The sequence below is a fragment of the Pteropus vampyrus genome, unplaced genomic scaffold (assembly GCF_000151845.1).
Source record: "Pteropus vampyrus isolate Shadow unplaced genomic scaffold, Pvam_2.0 Scaffold125, whole genome shotgun sequence".
NCBI classification, from domain to species: domain Eukaryota; kingdom Metazoa; phylum Chordata; class Mammalia; order Chiroptera; family Pteropodidae; genus Pteropus; species Pteropus vampyrus.
Genome location: NW_011888906.1, coordinates 4,932,107 through 4,958,591, shown reverse-complemented (window position 1 = coordinate 4,958,591; position 26,485 = coordinate 4,932,107). Strand labels below are relative to the sequence as shown.

The 26,485-nt window shown below is 41.5% G+C and overlaps 1 protein-coding gene across 1 annotated transcript in view; it reads left to right on the top strand.

The window, feature by feature from the left end:
- The first annotated feature begins 19,871 nt into the window (after positions 1-19,871).
- The window catches only part of PTPRT (protein tyrosine phosphatase, receptor type T), a 124,365-nt gene continuing 117,751 nt past the window's right edge, over positions 19,872-26,485 (top strand). Inside the window, exon 1 of the mRNA XM_011366637.1 lies at positions 19,872-20,031. Within this exon, the coding sequence (XP_011364939.1) occupies positions 19,872-20,031 (160 nt within the window). The remainder of the gene's footprint in view (positions 20,032-26,485) is intronic.

Below are 26,485 nucleotides of genomic sequence, written 5' to 3'. Positions count from 1 at the left end.
TCTATAGTAAAGCAACACCCAACAACTTCACTATCCGCTTTTTAAAAATATATTAAGAGTTGACGTGTATTCACAGGTTAATTTAGCTCAAGGTGTGTGATGGGCACAATAATTGTTTCAAACAGACAGTTTAGCGTAGTAGATCCTGTAAAAGCACTAAGGTGTTTACCAACCGTTCTGGCAAAGAGAGAGCACTTAACTGTCTCACTAAGCCTTGGACAAATGCCTTGTACCTGTGTCACAGAGGCGGAAAACAGTGATCTGAGCTGATTCCTGTCTGCAGACACTCTGGAACTCTTGGGCTTTTTTCTGTATCCTTCCCCTCTCTCCCCATTTCAGCATATTCAAATCCTGCATCTATCTATTCTTCAAGGTGTAGGTCAAACACAGGAAGTTTTCCCTGACCATCTCCACCTGAGGGGATGGCCTTTTCTCCCAACTCTCACCGCAGTTACTTTGTCATCCTGGGCAGGAGCAAACTTCTTGAGGCTGTTTCTTGTTCATTTGGGGTGTTCCCCCACGGTGCCCCCAACATGCTCAGTGAAGCCTAGTAAATCTACATGGAATGAATGAAAGAACAAGATGAAATTAAAAGACATAACGGCTAAAGTTAACAGGGAGATGATCTATTCTTAAAAAGAAAACAAATTGCAATAATTTTTAGATAAATCCAGACCTTGTACCCGCCTTTGCTTTTGTGGCTTGAAGGCAACCTTTGCTCCAGTTCAGCATCTGTGACTTGGACAAGCCACTCAACTTTTTCTGAGTTTCAGGTTCCTGATATGTAAAGTGGAGCTAAAAAAAAAAAAAAATGTATATCTCACAGAGATCTTGCCAGGAGTCAATGAGATAATGTTTGGAAACTGCCTAGCCCTAGGGTACAGCAGGTCCTCAACGAAAGAAAGAAACTGCCTCTTTCGCTCAAATGCAGACATCTTTTCACATCATAGACTGTTGCAAATCAAATATCATTGCCTCAGTACATGTAAAGAGGAATTTGAAATGATTATACCAAGAGAAACTCATAAAAAATTGTATGCAATTCATCAGTCACTTCAAATAAAAAGGAAGAGGAAATAGAAACAGAAGGAAACCATTTAAAAATGATAAGTATCAATTACCAAAAGCTAACAACAAACATATCGACAGGTGAACATCTACAGCACTACGAGGAAGGCAGGTCAGAGGCGGCTGCCACGTTCAGCCAAGGGGAACACCTTGGTAAGAATTCTGATCCTTGGGCCCCACCCCCAGATCTGCTCATTTCCTTTGAAAGTGCGGCCTGGGAATCTGCATTTTAACACATCTCAGATTATTATTTTGCATGCTGGCTTTGGGAGTAACTTCTCTCGTCCTCACATCACCCTGCTAGAACTGTCTTTTTCTCTGTGTTGCACCTTTGAACTTGCAATGCCCTCTTTCTGGTATGTCTATCCACCTTCGGTACCTGGTAAATTCCAATATCTTTTAAAAAGGGAAAGTGTTATTCTCTTATTTAGGTGGCTCTCCCCAACTCCCACAGATCATATGCATAGTCCTGGGCTCCTATTTTTCCTTGTATTCATCCACTCATGCACGAACCATTCTCAGATTATACTGCCCTTGGTGTGTTTGCACATCTGTCTCCTTATCAACGGGGACTGTGTATTCCTCATCTTTCATTTCCCAGTGACTAGTTTGGGGCCCAGAACAAATCAGGCATCATAAGAACATTGATGCCCCCTCCATGTTTTCAATCTCCTATTGAGTTCTATTATTCCATTCTCTAGATGTTATTTCATATCCATGTTCGTTTATTTTGGCATATGGTGATGGTGGGCTTTCAGATCACCTAATTTGTAATTTTATGTTGGTTTTAGGTTTCTAAATATTGTACTTGCGTTGTCACAATTATAAAGGTGTAAAACTAATGAATGCTGCTGCGATAAGATAGATATAAATGCCCCGGATACATCATGTGTACAGATAGGTTTGGAGAGGGGTTGTGACTGAACGGATGCTTTCTTGTTTACTCTATTGAATTAGAGTCTAAACACATCGGTCATGAATACCAAACAGAGCAAACTTACAAGTCAGAATCTGTCACCTTAATTGGAGTCAGATAGAAATGAGTATTTCCCTTCCAAAGGTGGCAAAAGATGTGTATACTTTGATTTTGAGTTTATACTTTGTTTTAATACCAACCAGCTATTCAGAATGTCTCGAGGCTTAGAAAGTGTCTGTCTGTGCTCAATGCTTCTATTCTGTAAACACATTTGAACTGTAAAGAAGGTATAAAAGAAAGTGTTGGGGGTTCTCTGCTGACAGACAAGGGCGACCTACTGAAATGGGGTGGAAAAAAGAAGTTCTTGTGGAGGATGTCGCAACGTCAGGAATCAAGGTTACTCCTCTAATTTCCAGAATCGCTGTTGGCAGACAATTCTTGATTAACAGCCCCTTCAGGACTCCTCGCCCTTCACAGCTGCCTCCCCAAGGTCACCCAATAAGAGTCACCCCTGCTGCAGGGCTTCCCATGGGGTTGGCTCAAGCCATCCCTGCAGCTACATTGCCATTCAGCTTCCCCTATGCCTGCCTTTCCCCCTTCTCTTCCCTTTCCTTCCATCCACAGGTGTTACCCCCTAATTCATCTCCCACATGTCCATCTCTGGTTCTCAGGGAATGCAAACTATGACATTCCCATTGGCTCTTCTTCTGTTTGACCACTGGAGACCAGTAGATTTGAGCATGAGATATGCCTCTCCCCTGCACATGCACACATCATTGCCTGTGGACACTCTGTATGTCAACTAATTGGAGTCGCCACTTTGTTGCCCACTGGTGATAAGGAAACTCTGCAAAGTCCTTCCTTGCGTAATCCTTCATTCATAGACATTTGTTTCTCACCTGTGCTGGACACAAGGGCTGTGCACATCGTCATACACAGCTCCTGCCTGTGGGGAGCTCATGGTGCATCACAGAAGAGACTGTAGAAAGATACTTTTGCTGAACCAGCCAGGGGAGAGAACCAGGTTTCCAAGTGCCCCGCCACAATGCCCCTTAGCAATATGTCTCAGGGCAGGAATGGATTTATTCTGAAAACACTTGCCTTCAGCAAACATCCCCAGAGTGGGAATGACTCTTGCAGCTAGGGCTGTAGCAAAGATGAAGTTCTGAGATGCACAAGCTGGAAAGTGCCTTTGTAGGTGTTTAAGTGTGGTGCTTTTAATGGAAGGATGTGCTTTAGTTAAGCTCTACGACAGTGTTGATGATGATGATTACATCTTGTTTGTATATACTGCTTTCTCTCTTCCAAAGTGCTTTCCCACCTCTTACCTGGTTGTCTGGTTGGGCTTGGAGGTACTTAGCAAAATACCGAGACATCGACGACTGTGTCGTGTAGAAAAGAGCCCTGGGCATTCTGGCCCCATGGTTTTAGTTAAGTCACTTAACTCCATCTCAACTTCAGTTTCCCATCCATAAAATGGAGGTGATAACACTGCATTTAAGAAGAGCTGTGATGTTTAAATGGCATAGTCTTTCATTCACAAGTATTTACTGAGCAATCCCATTGTGCTAAGCACTAAGCTAGGTATTAAGTATTTAGAAAGAAATATTCTTCTCTCAAGGAACTCACAGCTTAAAAGGCAACTTGCACATGTTAACAAATAGTTACAAAATAATAGTATAAAGACATGACAGGGGAGCCGTGACAACATGACAATACGAGAAAGTCACTGATTCTGCTTTGAGGAAAGATACCATGGCTAAAAGGCCTGATAAGGTACCTGGTATAGGACAGATGCAAGATGTTTTCCTGCAGAAATAACACATTTACCCACTTTTCCTTTGGCTTCACTATTTAACATATGCACGCGTGCGCGCGCACGCGCACACACACACACACACACACACACACACACACACACACACACACACACTCATAGGGGAAGGAGAAAATCTGAATCCCAGTTCCACTACTTAAAACAGCTGTAAATCCTAAGCTCTCTGAGTTTCAATTTCCCACCTGTAAAATGGGAAAGATAGTGCTCACTTCATGGGGTTATCTTAAGAAATTAAATACTGTAATGTGTGTCCCAAGGGAATTGTTATTATCCATTAAATGGTAGAGTCGAGCTAGAACATAGCAGTGTGTCAGAGGAGGTGGAGAGATAGAGGCTGTGACTACCAAACTGAGTTACATGGAAGAAGAATTTGTCAAATACAATGAAATAGAACAATCAAGATGGTGGCTCTTAAAGTTTACCAATTTTCTTCTCCAAATACTTGGGGTAGGACACCCCTCCTCCTGGCATCCATCCCTGCTGATATCAAGGAAAGAGAGCAGAGTGAATTAATGCTTCTGACCAGACGCACAAGGGTAGACAATGTCATTTTAACACAAGAAGACTTTGTAGCACAGTGGATGGAAAAAAGGCCAGGGTGGAGGATATAAAGGCTACTGTGGTTATTTCTAAATATAGGGGATGGAGATTGGCTTGTCTTTTGTGATGTGGCTGCCGAAACATGCCTTAAAAGAGGCATGGTTCTCAGAATGCAGAGGGCCCACTATATTCTGGAGAGTCCCAGTGGGAATGTCGCCTCCTTCCTGGGAACAGAGCTCGAGGAGTTGTTACATGTTCGGGGAGGGCAGCCCCGTAATGAAGGGATCACAAGCCACAACCTGTAAAGAAAGACTGGTAAACCAATTTCATTGGTCTCAGATGCTGCCGAGACATTTTAAAATTCCCAGGTTATTCTAATCCGAAACCATGGCTGAGAATCACCCAAGTGGGAAAGCTCGAGATGCCAGGATCATGGAATATGGGCATTTGGAAGATTAGCATGAGGTCTCGGTCTGGCCACTTAACCCAGACACTCAGTTGAGAATTTGGTCCCATGGGATCATCAAATAGACACGGCTTTGGTTATGATGGCGGAACCTGAGTTTGGAGGACAGAGTCTACAGAATGCTACGTGACGGCGCCATCCCCTTCCTTTAAATATTAAAATGGTCAATCCTTATGCTGTTCATAAATGTGTAGAAATGTTTAATGAATAGCAATAATGCCCCAGGCTCATTTTTAAATAGAATTTAATTTCTCATAACAATCACTCCCCAGAGTGGTGTTGGTGCACTATGAGGAGTAAAAGACCCCTCAGCCATGATCAGTCTCCTGAGAAATATTTGTTCATAAGCATTCTCTTCATCAAGGAAACCTTAAGGAACCCAGTACTTCCATTTATGAAATCGCCTTTTTAGCAGAATAAAAGAACATTGTCTGAGCTTCTTTCTGGAGCACTTTTTCATTCCAATGGCTTAGAACCACTGTGCAGAACATCCTACCAGGGTGGGAATTTGGGTGTATTACAACCACTCATGGCTTTTAAGTGGAAAAATTGAAAGATTAGTGTGATCAATACCCTGTTTTTAATGGGAGACTTGTTTTTTTTAAGAGTGAGAGTATAGTTTTATTAAGGTTATAAACCAGTTTGAGTATCAAGACTAAGAAAGCCTTGTTTTGTTTTGTTTTGGAAAACATCTTAGCGACAATGCTCTTTTTTTTAGAAATAGAGAAAAGCTAAGATAGTCTATATTTTACCTTATTATTTCTTCCCATGTCATTTATGATTTTGACATCTCCTGCCAAGAGGACAACTTCTGGTGAAAAATCTAAACTCAATTATGGTTGATATGAGATTTTATACTATACTTTTGTCTTATCTTTGCTTTATACAGCAAAGCTACCATGAAAATGTGGGATCTAAGGCTTTTCCAGGAGTTCCATGGCTGATTCTGAGTGTATGCATCCACTGTAACTGTGCATAGGCTGGGGGCAATTTGCTCAATAAATTATACTTTTGTAATCCCATCCCCCACTCCTTAATGGTATTAAACTGTGCTTTTGCTTTAGCTCTGAATGGCAAGGGAAACAATACTCAAAACCTAGGAGCAGTATTGTGACAGAAAGAGCATAGGTTACTGCATTTGGGATTGAATTCTGGACTCTGCCACTTTGTAACCAAACTTCTCTGGGCCTCTGTTTCCTCATCTGTAAAAGGGGGACCATCATACCAAATTTGGAAGGTTGCTGTGGGTATTTGGCAGGATTGCATAAGATAAATGTAGTGCATGTACAACATCTGGTTCTATGTCTGGTACACAGCAGATGTAGAATTATTATTATCGTGCTTTATATTTTATAGTGTTATGTCTACTTGTGTTTTGCAGTTTACAAAGTACTTTCACATAGATATCTCATGAAATCTTCAAGTTGCTCCCATGAGGAAGTGTTACTTAAATGTAAGGAAAGGTAGGCTCACCAAATTGACGAGGGGCACAGGCTGCTTGAAGAAACAGATCCATGGACCAAAGAGTTGCCAGTCACTGGTGCTATGTTCTTATCATGGATTGGGAAGTGGATGTGACAAGGATTCTGAAGGAGGCTACTTTACATGGTAGCAAAACTGATAAGAATTACACTCTGTGAGACCAGATAAGTTATGCAATGAATAAGGCTCTATGTTGGTGCCTACCTACAAGTTTATAACCATTGCTCCAAATTATAATAGGGGGCGGGGGTGGAAACCTGTACCAACCACTTTATTCCTATAAATATACTCACTGCATAAATAGGACAAAAATCAAACAGGAAGAAAGATCATTCATCTTTTTTACAATTATATGAAACTTTTTAATCTTCACTGGAGAAATAAGGACAAAGATTAAAGAATGGATAAGGTTGGGGTTGTTCTTGTTCGTGTTCTTTAAAACAGGCCTCTTGAGTCCCACTTTTAATATTATAGAGGAAACTTTTGCCCTTTAACATGATTTTTTGTTTATGATGTCTTACAAATAAAGTTGTGGAGAGGATTTCATTCAAACTCAGTTACACCAGACATAGGGAAATAACTATTTTAAAATGTACCCAGGTGATTATGATGTTTAACATGACAACAAGTGTCAGCTTTCATTTCTGGACAGTTGAGGTATAGAGGCTTTTTCCACCCCTTCTCTTTAAAAATAAATGTCCAATGGCATTTTAGAATCAGCTTGTTGATATTTGCAAGAAACTCTGCTAGATTTTGACTGGGCTTGCACTGAATCTGTAGATCAATTTGGTGAGAATCGATATCTTAATATTGAGTCCTCTGGCCTAGGAACATAGTAGGTCTCTTCATTTGCATGGGTCTGCTTTGCTTTCTTTTATTATCCTCTTATAGTTTTCTGCATGCAGGTCCCATGCATGTTTCAATGGGTTTCTACCTGAATGTTTCATTTTTTTTAATGCTGTTATAAATGGTACTTTTTTCATATTCCAATTGTTCATTGTTAATATATAGAAATAATACTGATTTTTGTATATAAATGTACATGGAACCAAAACTAAATAAATAAATAATAAATAAGGCAAGAAAAAAGAGATCTCAGCTAGAGAAATAGTAACTTCACACAAAAAGAGCTGTTGCATGGAAGATGGATTAGGTCAACTAACCCAGGCCAGGTGCTTAGCAAAGTGCCCAGTGTGGGCTCAAAAATGTTGGTTCCCATCCGTCTTGCTTCCTTATATCTGCGGTGCTCTAAACGCCGGGCTGTGTTCCATGAGTAGAGGTTATGGGACTTAGAACTGTGTGGTGGTTAAGATGCTAAGGCTTGGTTTCAGGCAGGCCTAGCTTTGGATTTGGGCTCTGCCATTTGCTGGTTGTGTGGTCTTGAGCATATCTCTCACCCTCTCTAATCTTCAGTTTCCTACACCAGAAAGTGAGGATGATACAAGATAAAGTTGTAATGACCAGAGCCCAGTGCCTGGCACGTAGCAAATGTTCAATGAGCATGAGCTATTCTTGTCGATGCTGCTGTTGTTCTTCTTCTTGTTGTTAAGTTACAAGGAGGAAGATGTAAGGAAAATGTAAAGAAGGACTTTCTAACAATGCTTGTCTAACAATAGAACAAGGTGAATGGGATGTAGTAAACCTCCCATCACAGGAGGCTGGATCATCTACTATCTAGAATTCCACAGGGAGAGTCAGGCTTCCCTGAGAGTTGTCCCCAATGTTGAGGTACTAGGATTTTCTCCCATGGCATTAGAAGCAAGTGGCAATCACCCCAGGTCTCCCCAGTCACCTGAGACACTTGACTCACAGACACAAAGAACTTGAAACAGTAGACAGAAATGATGTCCATGAAAAAACAAACACAGACCAGACTTATCTTTCCATCAGCTGCAGTTTATGATTGCACATTAAATTCAATTGCTTTCTTTAGGAGGCTGGTGGTGAGACCTGTCATCTCCAGCCCAATGCCATCCATTCTAGCTTTCCCCAGGAGTGCAAACAGACCAGCCGCCTTCCTAGCGTACACTAATTAATTTATCTCATGCTTGTGATTTTACGGCGCTTAAATGCTGGAGCATTTCTGTTTATTCTTGTCCCTGCAAAGCACCTCAGGTTGCATAAAGACCATGAATCTCCATTGCAAACGCCGTCTGTCTTGGGCTAGAGAACAGCCCGCCGGCTGTCTGTTGTCTTGCTGGCACTGCCTCTTACAGCCAAAGTAACACATCCATTAATTTATCCTTAATGACATTTTGACATTCCAATCAGTTCATCAGATGTTCTTTATGCAAGGCTTCTTCCACACGTCAGGGCCAGAGTACCCGACCACTCCTGATGCATAATTCATGAGACCAGTGCACTGCGAGTACCCTCTGACAGACAGACCCATCTGCTATTCACAAACCACGTGTTCCTAACAGCCCTGGCTCCCCAAAGAGCCACACCAATGCCTTCAGAGACATTTTCTTCTGCACTTCCAGCTTGTTGTGCTTGGAAGAAGCTGGTCAGTGCAGGGGAGATGTTCTGGTTCAGAAATATATGTGCAACAGCATTATTTGGGGGTAAAGTAAGAGTATATTAAACCCCTGCCTGCTCAGAGGATTTAAAGAAGCTCTAATTGGATAAAGATGGTGCGGTACCTATATACAGTGGAATACTACTCAGCCATAAGAAAAGATGAAATACTGCCATTTGCAACAACATGGATAGATCTTAAGAATATCATGCTAAACAAAATCAATCAAACGAAAAAATCCAGAACTATATGATTTCACTCATATGTGGGATATAAAACAAAGCAACAAAAACGAGACAAACAAAAACTCATAGACATAGATAACAGTATAGTGGTTACCAGAGGAGAAGGGGGATTTGGGGGTAGGTAGAAAGGATAAAGGGGTCAAATATATGGTGCCAGAAGGAGATTAGATTTTGAGTGGTGAACACATAATGCAATATACAGATAATGTATTATAGAATTGTACACTTTAGACATATATAATTTTAGTAACCATTGTCCCCTCCAATAAATTTAATAAAATTAAAAATTAAACAAGCTTTTAAGTCCACTAATTTGGATGGAAGCAAATATAGCAAACCTAATATCTTGAATTTCTTGAATTTTGCTACTCTGCTACTACTTAAAAATAATGATTACAAAGACATTCTGATAACAATGGTTATCAAAGAAGAAAATTATCCTTAATACCTTCAGTCAAACACATCAGAATAGATAGTTTCTCATAGTGATAATCACAATGTAGATACAGTTTTATTTGCTAGGGGTTTTTTTTAAGTTAATGTAATACAGTTAGCATTTTTCCATGTTGTTACATAGTTTTTATTTTTAATGGCACTCCAGCATTTTAATAGCTGCATAATATTCCATGCAGGGGATGCACCATAACTTACTGAACCATTCCCTATTGTTAGACATTTATAAGGCTGTAAGTGATCATATGCTTTTCAAGAAAAAGAGCAGAGCAGGCTAAGGAAGAGAGTAGTGTTCTGCAGACTGAAGAACCAGGGCTCAAGTCCCACCTGGTTCCTTTACCTGTTTTATGAGTTTATGAAGTCCTTGGATCCTTCATCTATAAAACAAAAGAAGTTGGCACCAGCATATAATGTTGCTGTGAGGATTACAGATGTTTTCAAGACACCAGGCATATGATAGTATATATTAAATGTTAATCATACCTTTGTATGTATATACCAGTGGTTCTCAACCAGAGGCAGTTTTGTCCTCTGCCCCCACCCAGGGACATTAGGCAATGTCTAGAGACATTTTTTTTATTGTCACACCTGGGAGAAGAGGTAGCTACTGGCATTTAGGGGTAGAGGTCAAGGATGCTGCTAAAACATCCTGTGATACACAAGACAGCCCCACATGACAAAGAATTATCCCACCCAAAATGTCAACGGTACCAAGGCTGAGGACCCCCTAAAATAAGGGAAGCTGCGTTATATACTTTTAGCTACATAATACATGCATTTTTCCTTTTTTATTATTATTGCATTAGTATAAAACCCCAGGATAATGGAAATCCTAGATTAAAGAGTACATTATGCCTATCAGCAGTTCTGGGAGTGGGGTGGGGCCAGAGATGGGAATATGACTTGAAGTGACTGATGGAAAAAAGACAGCAGATAAATGGCATGTGTTCCTCAAGAGGATGGAAGATGAATTTCATAGACCAAGTCCCAGCATCTCCTAGGACTTGGAAATACACATTTCCAGGCCTTACCTCAGGATCACCAAATCAGGAACCAACAATGTCTGTTTTAACATGCACTCTAGGTGATTCTGATGCACCCTCAAGTTTGAGAATCACAGCCATGCACCATCTGCCGAAAAAGGCCAACTTGTAGAATAGTCAGTAGGACTTGCACAAGTACAGACACTTCGTGCAGAAATAGATTGAAGTGTCAAGTCTAAGGCATGGGGATGCTCAAACATGGGACAGAGCAATGATAAAGGAATTGAAAATGTCATTCTTTCTTTCATTCATTCGTTTAGTCAATAAATGTTTTTAAAGCTTTTACGACAGTGTGCCAAGTGCTGAACTACGTGCTAGAGAAAATACAAATATGAACTAAGGTACATTTTATAAGTTCACGTGATGAAGGGTGGTGAGAGTGGACAGGCAAAGGATTAAGATGCAAAACAGAAGAAAGATATGCCCCATAAGAGAGAGATCATAAGAGTCCTAGGGGCAGCCTCAGCTCAGAGGAGGATGTTCCCTATAAGGAGAGGCACTTCTGGAAAGGTGAGGGGTCCCTGTCACTATGGCTGGGCAGTCAGGGGCTGGATATTCACCTGCTGAGGCTGTTGCAAAAGGCCTCCCAGCTAGGGTGGAAGAATGACTTGGAGGACCCCAATGGCCTTTGCACCCAAGAGAATCCGAGATTCTGTCATCTGTCATGGCCTGAAACTGAGGATGGAAGTATAGTGGGAGAAATGCGAATGCCTGAGTTTCCGGCTTGGTGCACAGTCACATGAGCAGGGCATGGGTAGAGTAATGGAGACAGGTAATTTACCTCGGTTTTCTGGAGCGTGCATGTGAGGGAGCAGATCAAACACAAAATTTAAGTAAAACAAAGCAAGGAAAAAGGCATCCAGATTGTCAGGGTGAAGAAGAAGGAAAGAACATGCAATTGCTGGGTGCCTGTGATAGGCCAAAGACCATGCTAGCGCAGTTACACTTATTATTTCTAATCACCATAGTACCTTTGTGAATGAGGGCTTATCAAATACCATTTTACAGATGAGGAAACTAAGTCTTAGTCTCACAGAGATGGACACATGGTCATGATTACACAGCTGGTTAGAACCAGGTTAGTCTGAGTCCAAAGTCCGTGTTATTTCCACAGCTGTTGACTTAGCCCAGGGGATCAGAGCTCCATGGCCTGAGAGCATTCAGGGAAGTCCACACTGTCTGAACCATAGATTCTGTCCTCACTGGGAAGCATTTATTCACTTCTCATTGAGTGTTATTTAACAAATGCTTTTATAGAGCTAATTTAATAGGTGACAGACCCTATTAAATAATGTTTATAATATTAAATATATAATATTAAAATATTTGTAATATTTACAAATCAGTATCTACTGCAAATGGTTGTGAGAATTCTTTGTGATTATTCCTATTTTACAGATGAGGAAACTGAGTTATAAAGAGGCTAAGTGAATGGTAGAGCCAGGATTTGAACCAAGGCTCTCTGGCTCCAGAGCCCATGCTGTTCTCACTAGGTTCTGCTTCAGAATCCAAGGTGTAGTGTACTATGGTCATACACCCAGAAGGAGGAGGGCCTTGTATCTACCTTAGGCATTCTGCTGTGCTAGTTCCCCTGCCAGCTTCAGAGGATGGTCAGACTGGATCTGACTCTGTCCTTGGAGAAAAGAGTGTGATGTACGTGAGAGCCCATCCAGGCAAGGAAGTAGGAGAGGCAGCCATGAGCAGGAGAGACGAACAGAGAGACAGACAGGCAGAGGCACATACACGATGCCAGAGAGATGGAAGTGACAGAGATGGTGGCTGAGGTCCCTTGGCTGTTCAAATTGTAGGATTTGCTGCTGTTGCTTCTATAACTGCCATTCTGATGTAAGCACAAAGAAGCCACAAATGAAAGTGATGGGGGTAGAAGAGGAAGGACCCACCAGCTATGTTCCAGAATGGGAACAAAGAGGTAATAGAGGCAATGAGCAGACAGGATGGCTTTCTGGCTGCATGTGTCTATGCATATATGTGTATGTGTGTGAAAATGCGTTTACGCGGAGAGGAAGGGAGCCAGCTGAGGAAGCTGGAGACAAGGGTAGATATATGTGAGTCCCTGGATGAACACGGCATAACAAGGACTCTTAGAAAACATTCGGAAGCCTGTCTGCCTGGGTTTGAATCCCAGCTCCATGTCTTAAAGCCTGAGTGAGTTTTCATGAGTTATTTCAACTCTCTCCTCTTTGCTCTTTAATCTCATAGAGATGAGATTTCATTTCAACCTCATTGAGTTATTAAGAGAATTAAAGAAGTTAATACACTGTGTTTGTAAAAGCCTTAAGTAGTGCCTGGCATGGAATAGTGCTATATAGCTGTTTATTAAATAAATGAAATAAATTTAGGATTTATTGTTTCATGGTCATTATATTTATTTCCTGGGGCTGCTGTAACAAAGTACCACAAGCTAGATGGCTTAAAACAACCAAATTTATCTCTTGTAGCTCTGGAGGATAGATGTCTGAAATCTAGGTGTCAGCAGGGCCATACTCCTTCAGAGGCCCTGGTAGAACTCTTCCTTGCCTCTTCCTAGTGTCTGGTGGTGGCCATCAATCCTTGATGATACTTGTCAGGTAGCAGCATCACTTTGGCCTCTGCTTCTGTCATCACATGGTGTTCTCCCTGTGAGTCTTTATCCAAATTACCCTCTTCTTGTAAGGACACCAGTCATATTAGATTAGAGTCCACTCCAATGACCTCAGCTTAACGTGATTACATCTGTAAAGACCCTATTTCCAAATAATGTCACATTCACAGGTACCAGGGATTAAGGCTTCAACATATCTTTTAGGAGGACTCAATTCGGCCAATAATAGTCATTTAAGAAGCATCAATTTTTGCCATGGCTCTTAGATGCCAACTCCTCCCTGTTGTGAAATCAATACCCAGAGAGGTGAAAGGTGTGCCCAGGGTAACTCAGTGAGTTATTTGGAGACCCGAGGCTGCCACCTGGTTCTCCTGACTGCTGGGCCTTCGTTCACTAATGAAACATGATAAAGACTCTTCACTACTCAGACCAGGTAAAGAGTGGGCTTTCAACATCAGGGTCCTCAAACTTTAACATGCATTAGAATTGCCTAGAGGGCTTATTAGTCACCTGCAGTTTCTGATTCAGTAGGTCAGGGGAGGGGCCAGAGAAAATGCATTTCTAACACATTCCCAGGTGAAGCTGGTGCTGCTGGTTCAGAGACCATACCTGGAGGACCACGGTTCTACACCAGAGGTGCTCAAGCTTGGTGACACAATATAATCACCTGGAGAGCTTCTAAAACCCCAGATGTCCAGGCCGTACCCCAGACCAATTAAATTAGAATCTCATCGGATCAGTAATTTCTAAAGGTCCCCATGTGACTTGTGCAGCCAAGGTTGAGAAACGTGGCTCTAATTCATCAAAGAGTGTTTGTAGAGAAAAGCCATTCTTCAAGGCATCTGCTTCAGAGGATTCATATTTAATACATAATGAGATCATTTAAACTAACATGGTTGTTTCCTATGTTTAAAAGATTATTGTACCAAAGAGCATTTATTGGGTGCTTACTACGTACCATGTACTGGAAGAAAATGCTTTGCTAGCCACTTACCGTTTAATCCTCACAGCCATCTTCCAGGGGAGCGTTGCTGTTACCTGTGTTCCACAGACGGGAGGAAACTGACATGCAGAGGGATGAGTAACTTGCAAGAGCTCACACAGCGAGTGTGAGATAGAGCCAGGTTTTGATGCCAGGCTGTCTGGCACCAACGCCAGTGTGTTAACTGCTGTCCCAGCCTGCCTCCTGACATAAGAGAAAGCGGTGTGTTCTCCTTTAAGCCCTGCGCATATCCATATCTGCATTTACACTACTGACTCTGGTGTGGTATAGCCCAGCCTCTGCCTCAATTACAGGAATTCTGAGTTAGTAGGGTTTCGCTGCATTCATAAAGGGCTAGAATCATTTGTCCCATGGATTGAACTTGTACTTCTGGTTTTATCCCGAAAAGAAAGATGGAGGAAAGTTGGAATGGCAGTCCTGAGCTGGCAGGCAAAAAGCAGGTTTGGGGCCTGTGGCTTCTACCGATGTGCTGTGTGCTTTAGCTAAGCCCCTCCTCAGTTTCTTCTTCTACAAAATGAGAGGAAGACTGTCTCCTTCCAGTTCGGATGTGTAAATTCAGTTAGAGATCCAATCATGTCAGCACCGCAGCAGCCTGGCTTCAGAGTATAATGCCAGCTTCTCACGTAGTAGAGCCTCAGCTGTGTGTTTTCTTGTCCACCTCCTAGGGGCTACGATATGTCTCTGACTCAAGGGTTCCAATCTTTGTGTTTTTCTAAGAATTTCTGTCCAGAGATGCAAATGGAGCATGGGTCAGGGAAAGAACCTGATGGAGAAAGGAAAGATCAGTGTCTCTCCAGGAGAGAGGGCATGGCTTTTCACATCCAGGGAAGAACCCTAGGAGGAACCCCCAAGACTCTCCCTCAATGAGCTGGGGCCTCCTGTTCTCAGCCCTGAACAGATGCAAGGGTTTAGCAGAATCCAGATGCTAAAATCCCTTAACACCTCTTTTTCAGGTGGTTTCTCAGTGTCTACTTGAACTCCTCCAATGACAGGGAGCTCATTACTTCCAAAAGCCTAAACAGGACAGAGGTCGTTTCTAGCTTTTCATATCATGGTCTCTTTTCATCTAACAGCCACTGATACAAAGTTGATGCTCATTAAATATTTTTCCAACAACTTAAGCAAAAAGGAAGAAACTAATCACATTAAGGAAGAGACAAAGATGTCCGTAAATAGAGGACATTTGAGTTGGGCCTTAATAGGTGAAGAGAAGGTTTCCAAAGAAGAAGAAAAATGTTAAGGGCAATTCAGGCATTAGGAACTTTCAAAAAAAAATCTACTTTGCTAGAAATTTCTTCGTAGAGCCAACCTGGTTCTAATTCTGCCCCCTGGGGCCACACAGAGCCGGACATCAGATATGCGAAGAAAGCGTTCCCCACTATCCCTCTTCATGAGAAAGATCCATTTGTTTCAGACAGTCCTCTCACAGCATGATTTCAAAGTCCTTCAGAGCCCTGCAGTCCTCTCCTTTGAACCATTCCACTTGCCACTCTCCCTTCTAAAGAGCGGTGCTCAGAATAAATCACAGGGCCCACAGACCTCATGGGCACGTCCCCAGCCACCTACCCTCACTCAGCTGACAAGCAAAGGTTGGAGAAACCTCAGCGATCTGTTAGAAGAAAGAATGCTAAGAGCTGCAGCCGCATCACATAGTCCTCACCCTTCAGAAGTAGTAAACTTCTGATTGCTATGTCTTAAAACATTCTCTAGCTCTAGAAATGAACCTGCAGAGGAATAGATAGGCTTATGCACGCTCTCTTTTTACCAGCTTTTGGTACCCCCTGCTGGTGAAATTGTGTGACCCAGTTGGCAAGAATCTCAGAGCATGGAGAAAAAGAAAATTCCAAGTTTGTGAAGCGACAAGTACTTGAATCTTGAGGAAGCTCGGGATTCCACGGGTTATGTGACCATCTCGTGTATCCTGTGACTATTTTATGAGTTTGTTTTTTTAGATTCTATATCTTTGTCTGTTCTGTGGGCTCTGACGGGGAAATCTTTGACTAATATGAACATTCCATTAATTCTTCAAACATCTCAAGTTCTGTGACAACCACAGGAAGAAAATGCTAAGTCGTAAGCCAAAAATATGCATACGTAAAAATATGCATATGAATTCCAGGTCACAAAACAATTTCACTCAGGTTTTTCTTCCTCTTTCCTTGTATACATCTTTTCTTAAAGTGGTTATAATTTGCAGTCAGAGTAGGATGACAATCTTCTATACTTGAGATTGTAGACATTTAAATATAAATTTGTACAACAAATTTATCGAGCTCCGGCCACGTGCCAGATATTCAGTGAGATATTGGAGTAGGTGTGAGAAGTTAAAAGGCCTTCTTCATTCAAGAGGTTCTTGCCCTAGTGGTTGGGTTAGTTGAATCACTGCAGTTGGACTAGTCAAGTGCTTAGCTGACATGGAAACAAAGCCTTTCTCAATCTCCTGACACAGTATAAACCAGCTATTAGCTCTCTCATAGTTCCACATATTTCTCCTGCTTGGCTTGTATCACCTTTGTGATTTTATATTTATTCTGTATAAATATGTTTAGCCCCTGTCTTTGCCATTAGTCTCTGTGACTAATGAAGGGCAGGGTCATGTCTGTTTTTTATCACGATGATCTTTTTATATCTAGCAGAGATTGGCACAAGTAGGTGCACAATAAACGTTTTTTCAGTGGGTGAGTCAACCAAGAAGAGAAAACCACAAGTCTGTTTCAAGGAACCCCCAAACCAATGTTTCATTGGAATGCCACTGAGCCTTGAAGGATGACGAGGAGGTGACCAGTGGAGAAGAATGGGGACACATTAAGGAATATCGAGTGTTGATGCATGGCTGCAGGAGGGAGATGAGGTAGTTAGAGTTTCCTGAGAGGAGATATGTATGGAAAATAAGGCTGAATTGAAACTTGGAACCATGGTCTGAGGGTCTCATATGCCCTTCTCATAGGTTTGGATTCTCCTCTCTCTTAAGGGGAAAAAAAGAGGGGAATCAATTAAACTCTGTGGCTCTAGGAATGAATATGATTTTTCTTGTATTACTGAGAGGGTTTTCTAATACTTAAATTTTGAATTCTGACAGAATACAGATAGATTCCCCCAACTGTGGTTTTGCGTTTTATTTCCTTCTACGGCCCCTCTGTTTCCACTCTGTAGCTGGGTTTACATGTTTCTGAAACACTTGTCTATACATTTTTTAATGATTGTATAGCATCATCATCACCATGAACGCGTAGTGTCAACCATAGGCTAAATACTAAGGATATCCTATTTCAGTTTTTACAACTCAGTTAGTTGTCCAATTCTTAAATAAATGTTTGGAGAGGCTCGGTTTTTCATCTTTTTATCCAGGTATTCAGAGCTACACAACCATTTCTGTAAAATGCCATTTTTCATAGAGGCAGCAAGGCCCTTTTTTTTTTTTTTCCATTATTATTATCCCTTTGGAAACCAATGATTTGTGCCAAAGACAACTCTCTTCATATTATTTTACCCTGAATAGAATGAGATTGGTTAGGAGTTCTGCCCCCGAGGAAATATCAACGTCTCCAATACATACTCATTTACAGTTTTAAAGTTTACTCTCTTATCAGATTTCCTTTCATTTCCTACTGGGGCAATGTGAGCAGAACTCAGATAGAAGCAAAGGATCTGCTGTATATCTTTTCAAATTTATGATTAAGAAGGTCACATATACATTTTTAAACATATTCCTTTTTGATAATAAATGAAGAATAAAACTTCTAAATGTCATCAGTAGCAGAATTACTCTTTTTTCTTTCGTTGGCGTTCGCCTCTCCCTGTCTGATTGCCTGCCGGTGGTTGGAAAAAGCATGACTGATCTAATGCTTCGTTTCTTGTTGTTTTTCTATTTGCCCGGAATAGTTTCACTAGTGGAACAATATGCCTGGGGCCAAAGCATTGTAACCAAAAGATGCATTCCTATTCCTGAGTCCTCTGCTTTCCCCAGGCCAACGGGGAAAATAAAAAGATGAAGAATTCCATTTGTAGGCTTGATTTGCATTCAAATGGTGGCCAAAGGAGGGAGGTCAAATCTCTTCTCTTCTTGGTGGGCATCTCCTGGATCCAGATTCACTCTCCCTGCTTCTCCACTCTGCTCTCTGCTTCGGGAGCTAGATCTCAATGGACTCCATGTCTCTGGCTTCTAGTTGGCTTCAGCTAATGAGGGCCACTGCAGGAGGTCGGAATGAGAGGAGAGGATGTAGTCAGGGCATTTATGCCTCCGTTTTCCTCCTTGCGAAGTCATCCGGGATTGGTGGCCTTCTTCAAGAGAAGGCCACTTCTGTGCAGGTAGCCTCCTCTTCACGACCCTCTCTTCTTAGGTTCTGGTCACTACTTTCTCTACTTTCTTTCTGGATACACGGATGATAAACAGCTCTCCTGTCACCATGTTCTACCTGGGGGTCCCCGACACCCTTCTCACTTTTGTCAGTAGTCCTTTTATACAGAAAATCTTCACAAATTATCCCCATTTGTGTGTCCCGTCTGCCATTCTTTTTGTGCAGCCTCCACTTAGATCAAGGGACCCATGCAAAGGAGGATACTGTCACACAGTTGAACTGGAATTGATCCTAGATGAACTCCCCTAAAATACTTCTAAGTCTAGGTTCATCCTTTCATTTAATACCTATGACAGGGAGATCATTATCTCTTAAAACTGCCTATTTGGTGATCAGGTGGGCTCAACTTTGGAAAATTTTTTCCTGCGATGCACTGAATTTGACCTCTCTGGGATATCTGTTCTTTCTATGCTAAGATACAAGTGACCAAGATTGAATTTGCGGATAAGTCCTGTAAAAATGTAGGAAGTGACTTGGAAGATTTTACCCTCAGTTTATTTAATGTGCATCACATAACCTTTCACATCATAGGAACATGGTAACTCTATCTAGATGCATAAATGTTGGAACTCAGTGGAATCATGTTGGATTTTTAGAAATATTTGAAGAACTGTCATATGTAAGAGAGGTTAGTCATATTTTTATATTTCTTATGATGATCTAAAACGAATCAGTTAAAGTTTAAGAGAAGTAGATTTAAGCTCTCCAAATGATTGTTTTTCAGCTCCCCAAATAATCCTAACTTACACTAGAGTTTGAAAACCGCTGCTCTAAACTAGTATTATTATAAATGCCCATCTGGTTCTGAGGGTCTATTATTTCTATGAGAATAGCTACACATCAAGTTCAGCTTTAACTTTTCTCCTTTTGAGCCATAAGACTAACTAACTTCTACTCTCACCCACCACCAACCACCAGCCCTTACTTCAATCTACCATTGTTTGGGGGGTTATTTCACGAGCTCAGTCCCTGAGAAAGGCCAGACTCCATTTAAATCTCATTCAGAGCCACGGGAACTGAAAGATCGATCTGGCCTTGCCCTGCCTTTGATGGGAGAGCAAGGGAAGCATCACGCAAGTCTCTTTGCTTTCTCATTAGATAAGCTCAGCTGAAAAACACACCTATGGTTGGGGATGAGGCAAGATGAGTCTCATGTTTCTGAGTAAATGGAAAACACTGATGATTTCAGGAGGACTTGGGTTTATTCCACCTTGACTCTGTTTCTGGAGTCTGAACCAGGTTTGGGGATTGAGGATGACGGGTCGGGAAGCAGAGCAATCTGGTCTTCCCAATGCTTTAATGCAACTGGCACCATCTGACTGTGATTTTTCCCCTTGCACATGTCCCAAAGGAAGCTGGCCAAGAAGCAGAAGGAGACACAGAGTGGATCCCAGAGGGAGATGGGGCCTGTGGCCTCGGCGGACAAACCCACCACCAAGCTCAGCACCAGCCGTAACGAGGAAGGCTTCTCCTCGAGCTCTCAGGACGTTAACGGATTCAGTAAGTCTAGCCAACTCAGGGGAAGGGGATATCCGTGGTCCAGCTTGACCCTGGTACCTCTGTTGTGGATGCCTGACAGTGGTCAGGTGCTATAGGACGTGAGGTTGGCATCCTTCCCAAGGATAGTCCAGGACGAAAGTTCTCCCTGGCAAAAACTTGGGGCCGCCTATCCTGAAGTGAAAAGGAGAATTTGAGAATCTACCTCAAAGCAGATGGAAATGAGAGCAGGCCATTTTAACTGCTTGTGGACATAAATATAGACAGGTTTAAACTAATAATTTTTAAAAAATAATAAAAGGAGGGGGAGGACATAGTTATGCCCTCAAGGAGAAAAACATGCCATATTGAATTGAGTGCCTGACAGTTTTTAAAACAGTGTTTCACATAAACCATGTAAGGTAGATGAGTCATGTATTAGCATTGTCTCCTTTTTGAATGCTTGGGACGTTGAGTCTCAGCGAAGCGACTTCTCCAAAGTCCCATGGCTGATGGTAATATATCCAGACCCAGAAGCTGTGCCTCTCAAACCTTGGCCAGTTCTGAGTTATGGCCAACGTTCCAAATGGCATTTAGTCAAGAGCACCTGAGTCCTTGCACAGAGTTAATAAAGGATCCCAAGATGTGACTAAGATTTCAGGGTTAACCCTATCTGAGGACAGTTGCCCAACTGGTGACCTGAAGTTACCTTGGAGATTAAACTCAACAGAGCTAACTGCTGTTCCTATCTTTCTGTAAGCCAGTTCTTTTCTCGAGTTTAATAGAAGTGCTGGATAGGTGCCCCCAGCCTCTGGCCCAAATTAGGGAACGCAGGAAATCTGAAGGAAAGTGGGCATGGACAAATGACCTCCATGTACTGTGTCAATGACAAATGGAAGAACCCACATTTTATAAAAATCACTTTAGATATGATCAGTTTGGTATGATGGGGATCCATGAGAGGACAAGGAAAGGAAGATTTATTGACCACCTTCCTCCTCACCACAGCCAATGTTATTGTCCCCATTTTATAGATAAGATATCCAAGACTCAGTGTTTGATTGACCTTCCCAGAGTTCCACAGCTCATGCCTGATGGATCCGGGTGGCTCACACCCATGATCGCTAACCTCCAGCACAGAACCATCCCGTCTAAGGCAGATTTCAAAATATGCGTATCTGGGCCCCACACCTTACCCATGGAATCAAAATCTTGTGAGCGAAGAGAGGTAGGAAGGTGAAGAGGGCTAGGATGGGATGTGGATTTTATAAAAGCCACCCAGAGCTCTTAAAGGCACCGCAGTTAAGAAGGCTGAAAGCAATGGCTTTTTCAAATATTGACATGCTGCTTTGGAAAAGAGATTAGTTTTAAATCTATTTTAAAAAATGATGGAAAATAGTAAAATAAATACTCATATACCCTTTATCAATTGTTCACATTTGCGATATTTGCACTTACTCTTTCTCGCTCTCTCTCTCCCTATATATATGTTATATACATATATATGTATACAACATATATATGTATATATACATATATATGTATATATACATATATATGTATATATACATATATATGTTTATATACATATATATTCTTTTTTTCCTGAACCACTTAGGAACACTCTACCATGTGTTTCCTATGATCTAGGACAGCTTTATCATCACCACAGTAAAATTATCTTACCCAAAAAACGTCACCTTATTTCAATATCTAATATACCAGCCCATAGTTGAATTTCCTCAATGGCTTTAAAATTTGTTGTTGATGATGATGATGATGATGATGATTTTAATCCAGAATCCAATCAAGGTACCCACATTATATTTGGTCATCATGTCTCTTCCACGCCTTTTATCTAGAACAGCCCTCCCACCTTTATTTTATCTCTCAGGATGCTGACATCTTTTAAAAGCTTAGACCAGCTGTCTCATTGTATGTCCCACAATCCAGATGTTTCTGACTTTTTTCATCATAATCACATTCAGTTAAACATAGGTGATGTTGTATACTTTCCCTTGTATCATGTCAATCAACATATGCTATCACCTTGCCCGTTATTGGCGATGCTAAGTCTGAGCACTTCTTAAGGTTAAGTAGCAGCTTTTAAAGACAAAGCCTAATGGCACATACTAATTATTTCATGAGCAAATATTTAACTTCCATTTTTCTCAGAGTACAGAGCAAGTTTACAGTCTGCCTAACCACAAAGCCAGTTCGTTTTCCATTCTCAACTCAGGTGAATTGCTTGGATTCATACATTCCCTAGGGACCAGGAAAAGGGGATATTGATGTAAGCCAGGAGAAACAGAAGAGGGGTTGGCAGGAAAATGGATTTGGTGTGTCCTTAAAGAAAGCCCCATCCAGAGCACCCCAAGCCTCCACCTGTGTTAACTTGTCACTGTCTACTGCTTCTTTTTGGCTCAAGGGCAAGGAAATTTATTAGCAAGTGTAGCTGATAGAACATACTGACCACATGCTACCCATTCACCCAAAACCTTTTCTGTACAGGCCAGCCTCTTGTGCACTTTTTTTTTTTTTTTAATTTGAAAAAAATGTCTGAGAAGACTCTGACTGCCAAAAAGATTATGGTCAAAGATACATGACAATCACTGTGACCTTCAAAGTTGTAGGTATTTGATGTTAAGCTTTCTGATTTGAAGTGAAAATCTGGGTAATACCACTTTCTTGGACTTTGAGGGCAAATGTCACCACCATTTTCCCCCTTTAAAAGGAACGTACCCAAAAATGAGGTAAACTAACCAGCCAGAGAGGAGCAAAAAACATGTCTTGTAAAATCTAATTAGATGTTTTAAAGTCCAGAGACAGTATTTGCAAATGATTGATATGTATTTTATATATATGTACACACAGACATAAATATATACATATGTACACAGACATACATGTATGTACATTCATTTTAATGATATTGCTGTTTAAAAGGCAGGAAACCCAAATTTCATTTGACATTTTAATCAATTATTAAGAAATTTTGCATTTGTTTGACTCAATTAATATTTTAGGATTTCATCTATGCATCTAGAGTCCTTGGGCTACAGCCACAAACATGTCCTGGGGATTCTTTTGGATGCCCTAGAATGCATCAGGTACCTTTTGAAATGTCTTATGGAACCACTAGAATGAGATTTGAGGGAGGAAAAAAAAAAAGTAATGCTTACACTGGAGATGTAGAAATTGCTTCTGAAATCACCCTGATATATGTAAAATTGAATCTATTTTCGAAGCATTAGGGAAGTGACTGTCTGGCTTCTGCATCGTTTTTAGGAGGCACTGAGATTATTTGCAAATGTTGAGGAAGCATTAAGAGAGGCAGAGTAGATGTCACATTGGGAAGGATTATAGAAGAGTGTGCCCTGAGTAATTATTTTATTATTGAACAGGTGGGCCCTGGCCTAAGCAAACTCTGCCTCTCCTTGCATAGGTTTATTTTCTGGGGTTTTCTATTCCAAATCACTGCTAAGTTCTGCAACCTTCATTCAACCAATTTCGTATTAGGAAAAACAATCTTTAGGTGGCAAGAATTATGAGGTATTATAGGTTTAGGCCATTGCTTTGAAATGCTTGGACATTCTTGAATCAAGAAGTGCGTGTCACATTTCAAGGACAGCGTGCATTGTTTTCAGTTTAAAGAGACTCTGGCTTTAATTAAGTAACCTGATTTTGAGCTTATTGCCTTGTATGCCTGATTGTTATTTTTTTCTGAGGCCTTTTACTCACTGGGAACATTTTCGGGGTCTTTCTTCTGGTGCTTTCTTTTTATAACCATGCTTAAATCTTCTTCTTTATATCTTTTATTCATAGTATCACCTTCTCCTTGTTCGTTTTCAGTCCAGGTCAAATGCTTTGAAACAACTTCCTGTTGAATTCCTATGATATGGGCTTTGATTGTCTACCTTTCCCAGAATGGCATTTGACAGACTCACTTGCCCATTGAGTACTGTTAGTTAACTCCGTCCTCCCTTTTATGCTGCCATTCTACTGAATAGTTCCATATGCTTCCATCCTGTTGAACAGTTCCATGTCTTGTGGGTGAAGGCAATCCACCTCTTCTGGGCATCGCACCCTGGGCCTTCAAGTTCTCTGCTAAGTAAGGCAGCAGGCATGGTTGAGGCCTTGGAGATGAGAGTCAATGACCATTTTCTCAGCACTTAGTCCATGCCCGTCCCTGTGCCATGAGTCTCAAGCACAGCTTGGGGAAGGGGACGATTACAAAAATAAATAAAATGGGGCATCTTTTCACAAATAATGAATTTTCCTAGTTGTAAGTTATCCATCGTTTACAGAAGTCCTTTTGCAAAACATTGGAGCCATAGATCCTTATTCCTGCACTATGAGATGTCTACTAGGTTTATTATTACCCTCATTCTACAGATGATGAAACTGAGGTTCAGAGAGACTCCAGGCCACAAATCACACAGGCATTTGTACAGTCATAATCAGTTTCTCTTGACATAAGTTAGATTCTATCCACCTATTTCTGCAAAGAATTTGGGAGCTACCCAATAAAATTACCTTCAATAAAATAATTATAAGAGAAATAAATAATCAGGATCAGGAAAACATAAATGAAGACAAGAAGGTCAAGGCCAGGTCATACTAAACTGTAATTATAATATGTTAAACAGTAACCTGAGCATACAGGCTGGCACTGTTCAAATTCCAATTTGGCTCTGAGCTTCCTAGTAGCAAAAGAGGAAGATAACATGTTTTTGGCACCTACTATGTGCTAGATCTTATGCTTTATACAAATCCCACTCTTAAGCCTTCTAGAAACTTTATAAATTAAATTTTAATCTCATTTCATAAATGAGCAAACTTAGATTCCGAGAACTAAAGTAAATAAGCCCAAAGTCACACACGTAAAGAGTAGGGATGGGATTGAACACCAAACAGAGTTCTCTGACACCAGAACCCATGTTCCTTCTCCTGTGCCATCAACAGTATCCTACCAGACACTGGTCTCACAGAGTGAGGCCTCTAAGGCTGGGAGAGAAGTCAGCTCCACCTCTCTCTCGATCGTCAGCCAGCTTTTCTGTCATGTGGGCAGAAGCTGCTAGTATAGCTGTGCCCTGCACAGAGGCCTGGGGCTAGACACTGGCATGGAGCCAATCGGATTTGCACGAGGTGCCGGGCTCTATGATAAGCGTGTTCAAAGATGGCATCTGAGTCTATCCTCACAGTAATTCTGTACAGTTGGTATGTTTATGAAACCCATTTTACAGTGGAGAAAAGTGGTGCTCGAGATCGTAAAAGGCCTTTCTTAAGTCACGTGACGATGTATAGATACTGAGGTCTGGAACCCAAACCAGATGTTCTACTTTCAAAACCGAGCACCTTTGTCTTTACTCTAACCTTTAGTTTTCTCTCCACCACAGAGCTGGGTGAAGGAGAGAAAGGAGACCAAGGTGAATAATCTTGCTGGCTGGGAGGATGGTATCTCCTCTGGGTTCCTCTGTCTATTTTAGAGCCTGAAACTCATGTGGCAGGAAGGCAGCTGCCCAGTGCATGCTCTCACAGGCAGGATCTGTGGGAACTGTTCCACCACGAGCTTCTTAGCAAGTGGAATTGTAAACCGAGGGTCCGATCCTCAGGCATTCCTGAGCTAGACCAAGCCCTGGGTAGATAGAGAGATGAGCTTAGAATGGCCCCTGACCGCAGAGAGTTTGCAGCCTGGCTGGGGACGCAGGTGGTCCAGCAGTGAGCATCTTTGCACTGCCCAACAGGGACTACAGTAGCAGCCTGAAAAAAGAGCCATGGGACCCTTCTCCTAATTTTATACCTCCAATGTGACCAAATATTTATGTGGTAGGCAGCACACAGTAGACTCAGGAGATATTTGCTGTTGAAAAGGAGAGTGAGGCCTGAAGCCTCGTATCCTTCCTGTCTTTCAGCCCACAGACCTCATAAAAGGATTTCCTTGCGGGCAGATCAGGAAATGTTCAAGCTTGATACCCCCACGGGGTGGTTTAACAGAGATGAGGCCGGCAGAGGGAAGCGCCAGGCAAAATTTTAACCTGATTATTTTAGGAACATGTTATGTAACTAAAACAATTCAAATGCAGAAGACAGATCATGACTTTAAGAATGTAGTGGAGATTGGCTGGGGTTGTGGTAAACTCCCGAGGAAGATTCTTTAACCCTTTCAGGAAGATAGTGAGCCAGCCAAAGAAATAAATCTCTGACCATGGCCTTCCCTGAGGAAGCTATGGACTTGATGACATGCGATGTTAAGGATGACTAATGATACCTTCCCTTGGTTTAGGAGCATCTCTAAGGTAGTCATTTTGCTAGGTGCTGTTCACATATTATCTGTAATCCTCAAAACACTACAACCGGGTAGGAATTACTGTCCTGACGTCATAAATAAGGAAACCCAAGCTCAGTGAAGTTAAATACATTTCTGTTGCCCCATCTTTGCCATACTCCAACTTGACCTTTCCCCTTTTGCTTAAAA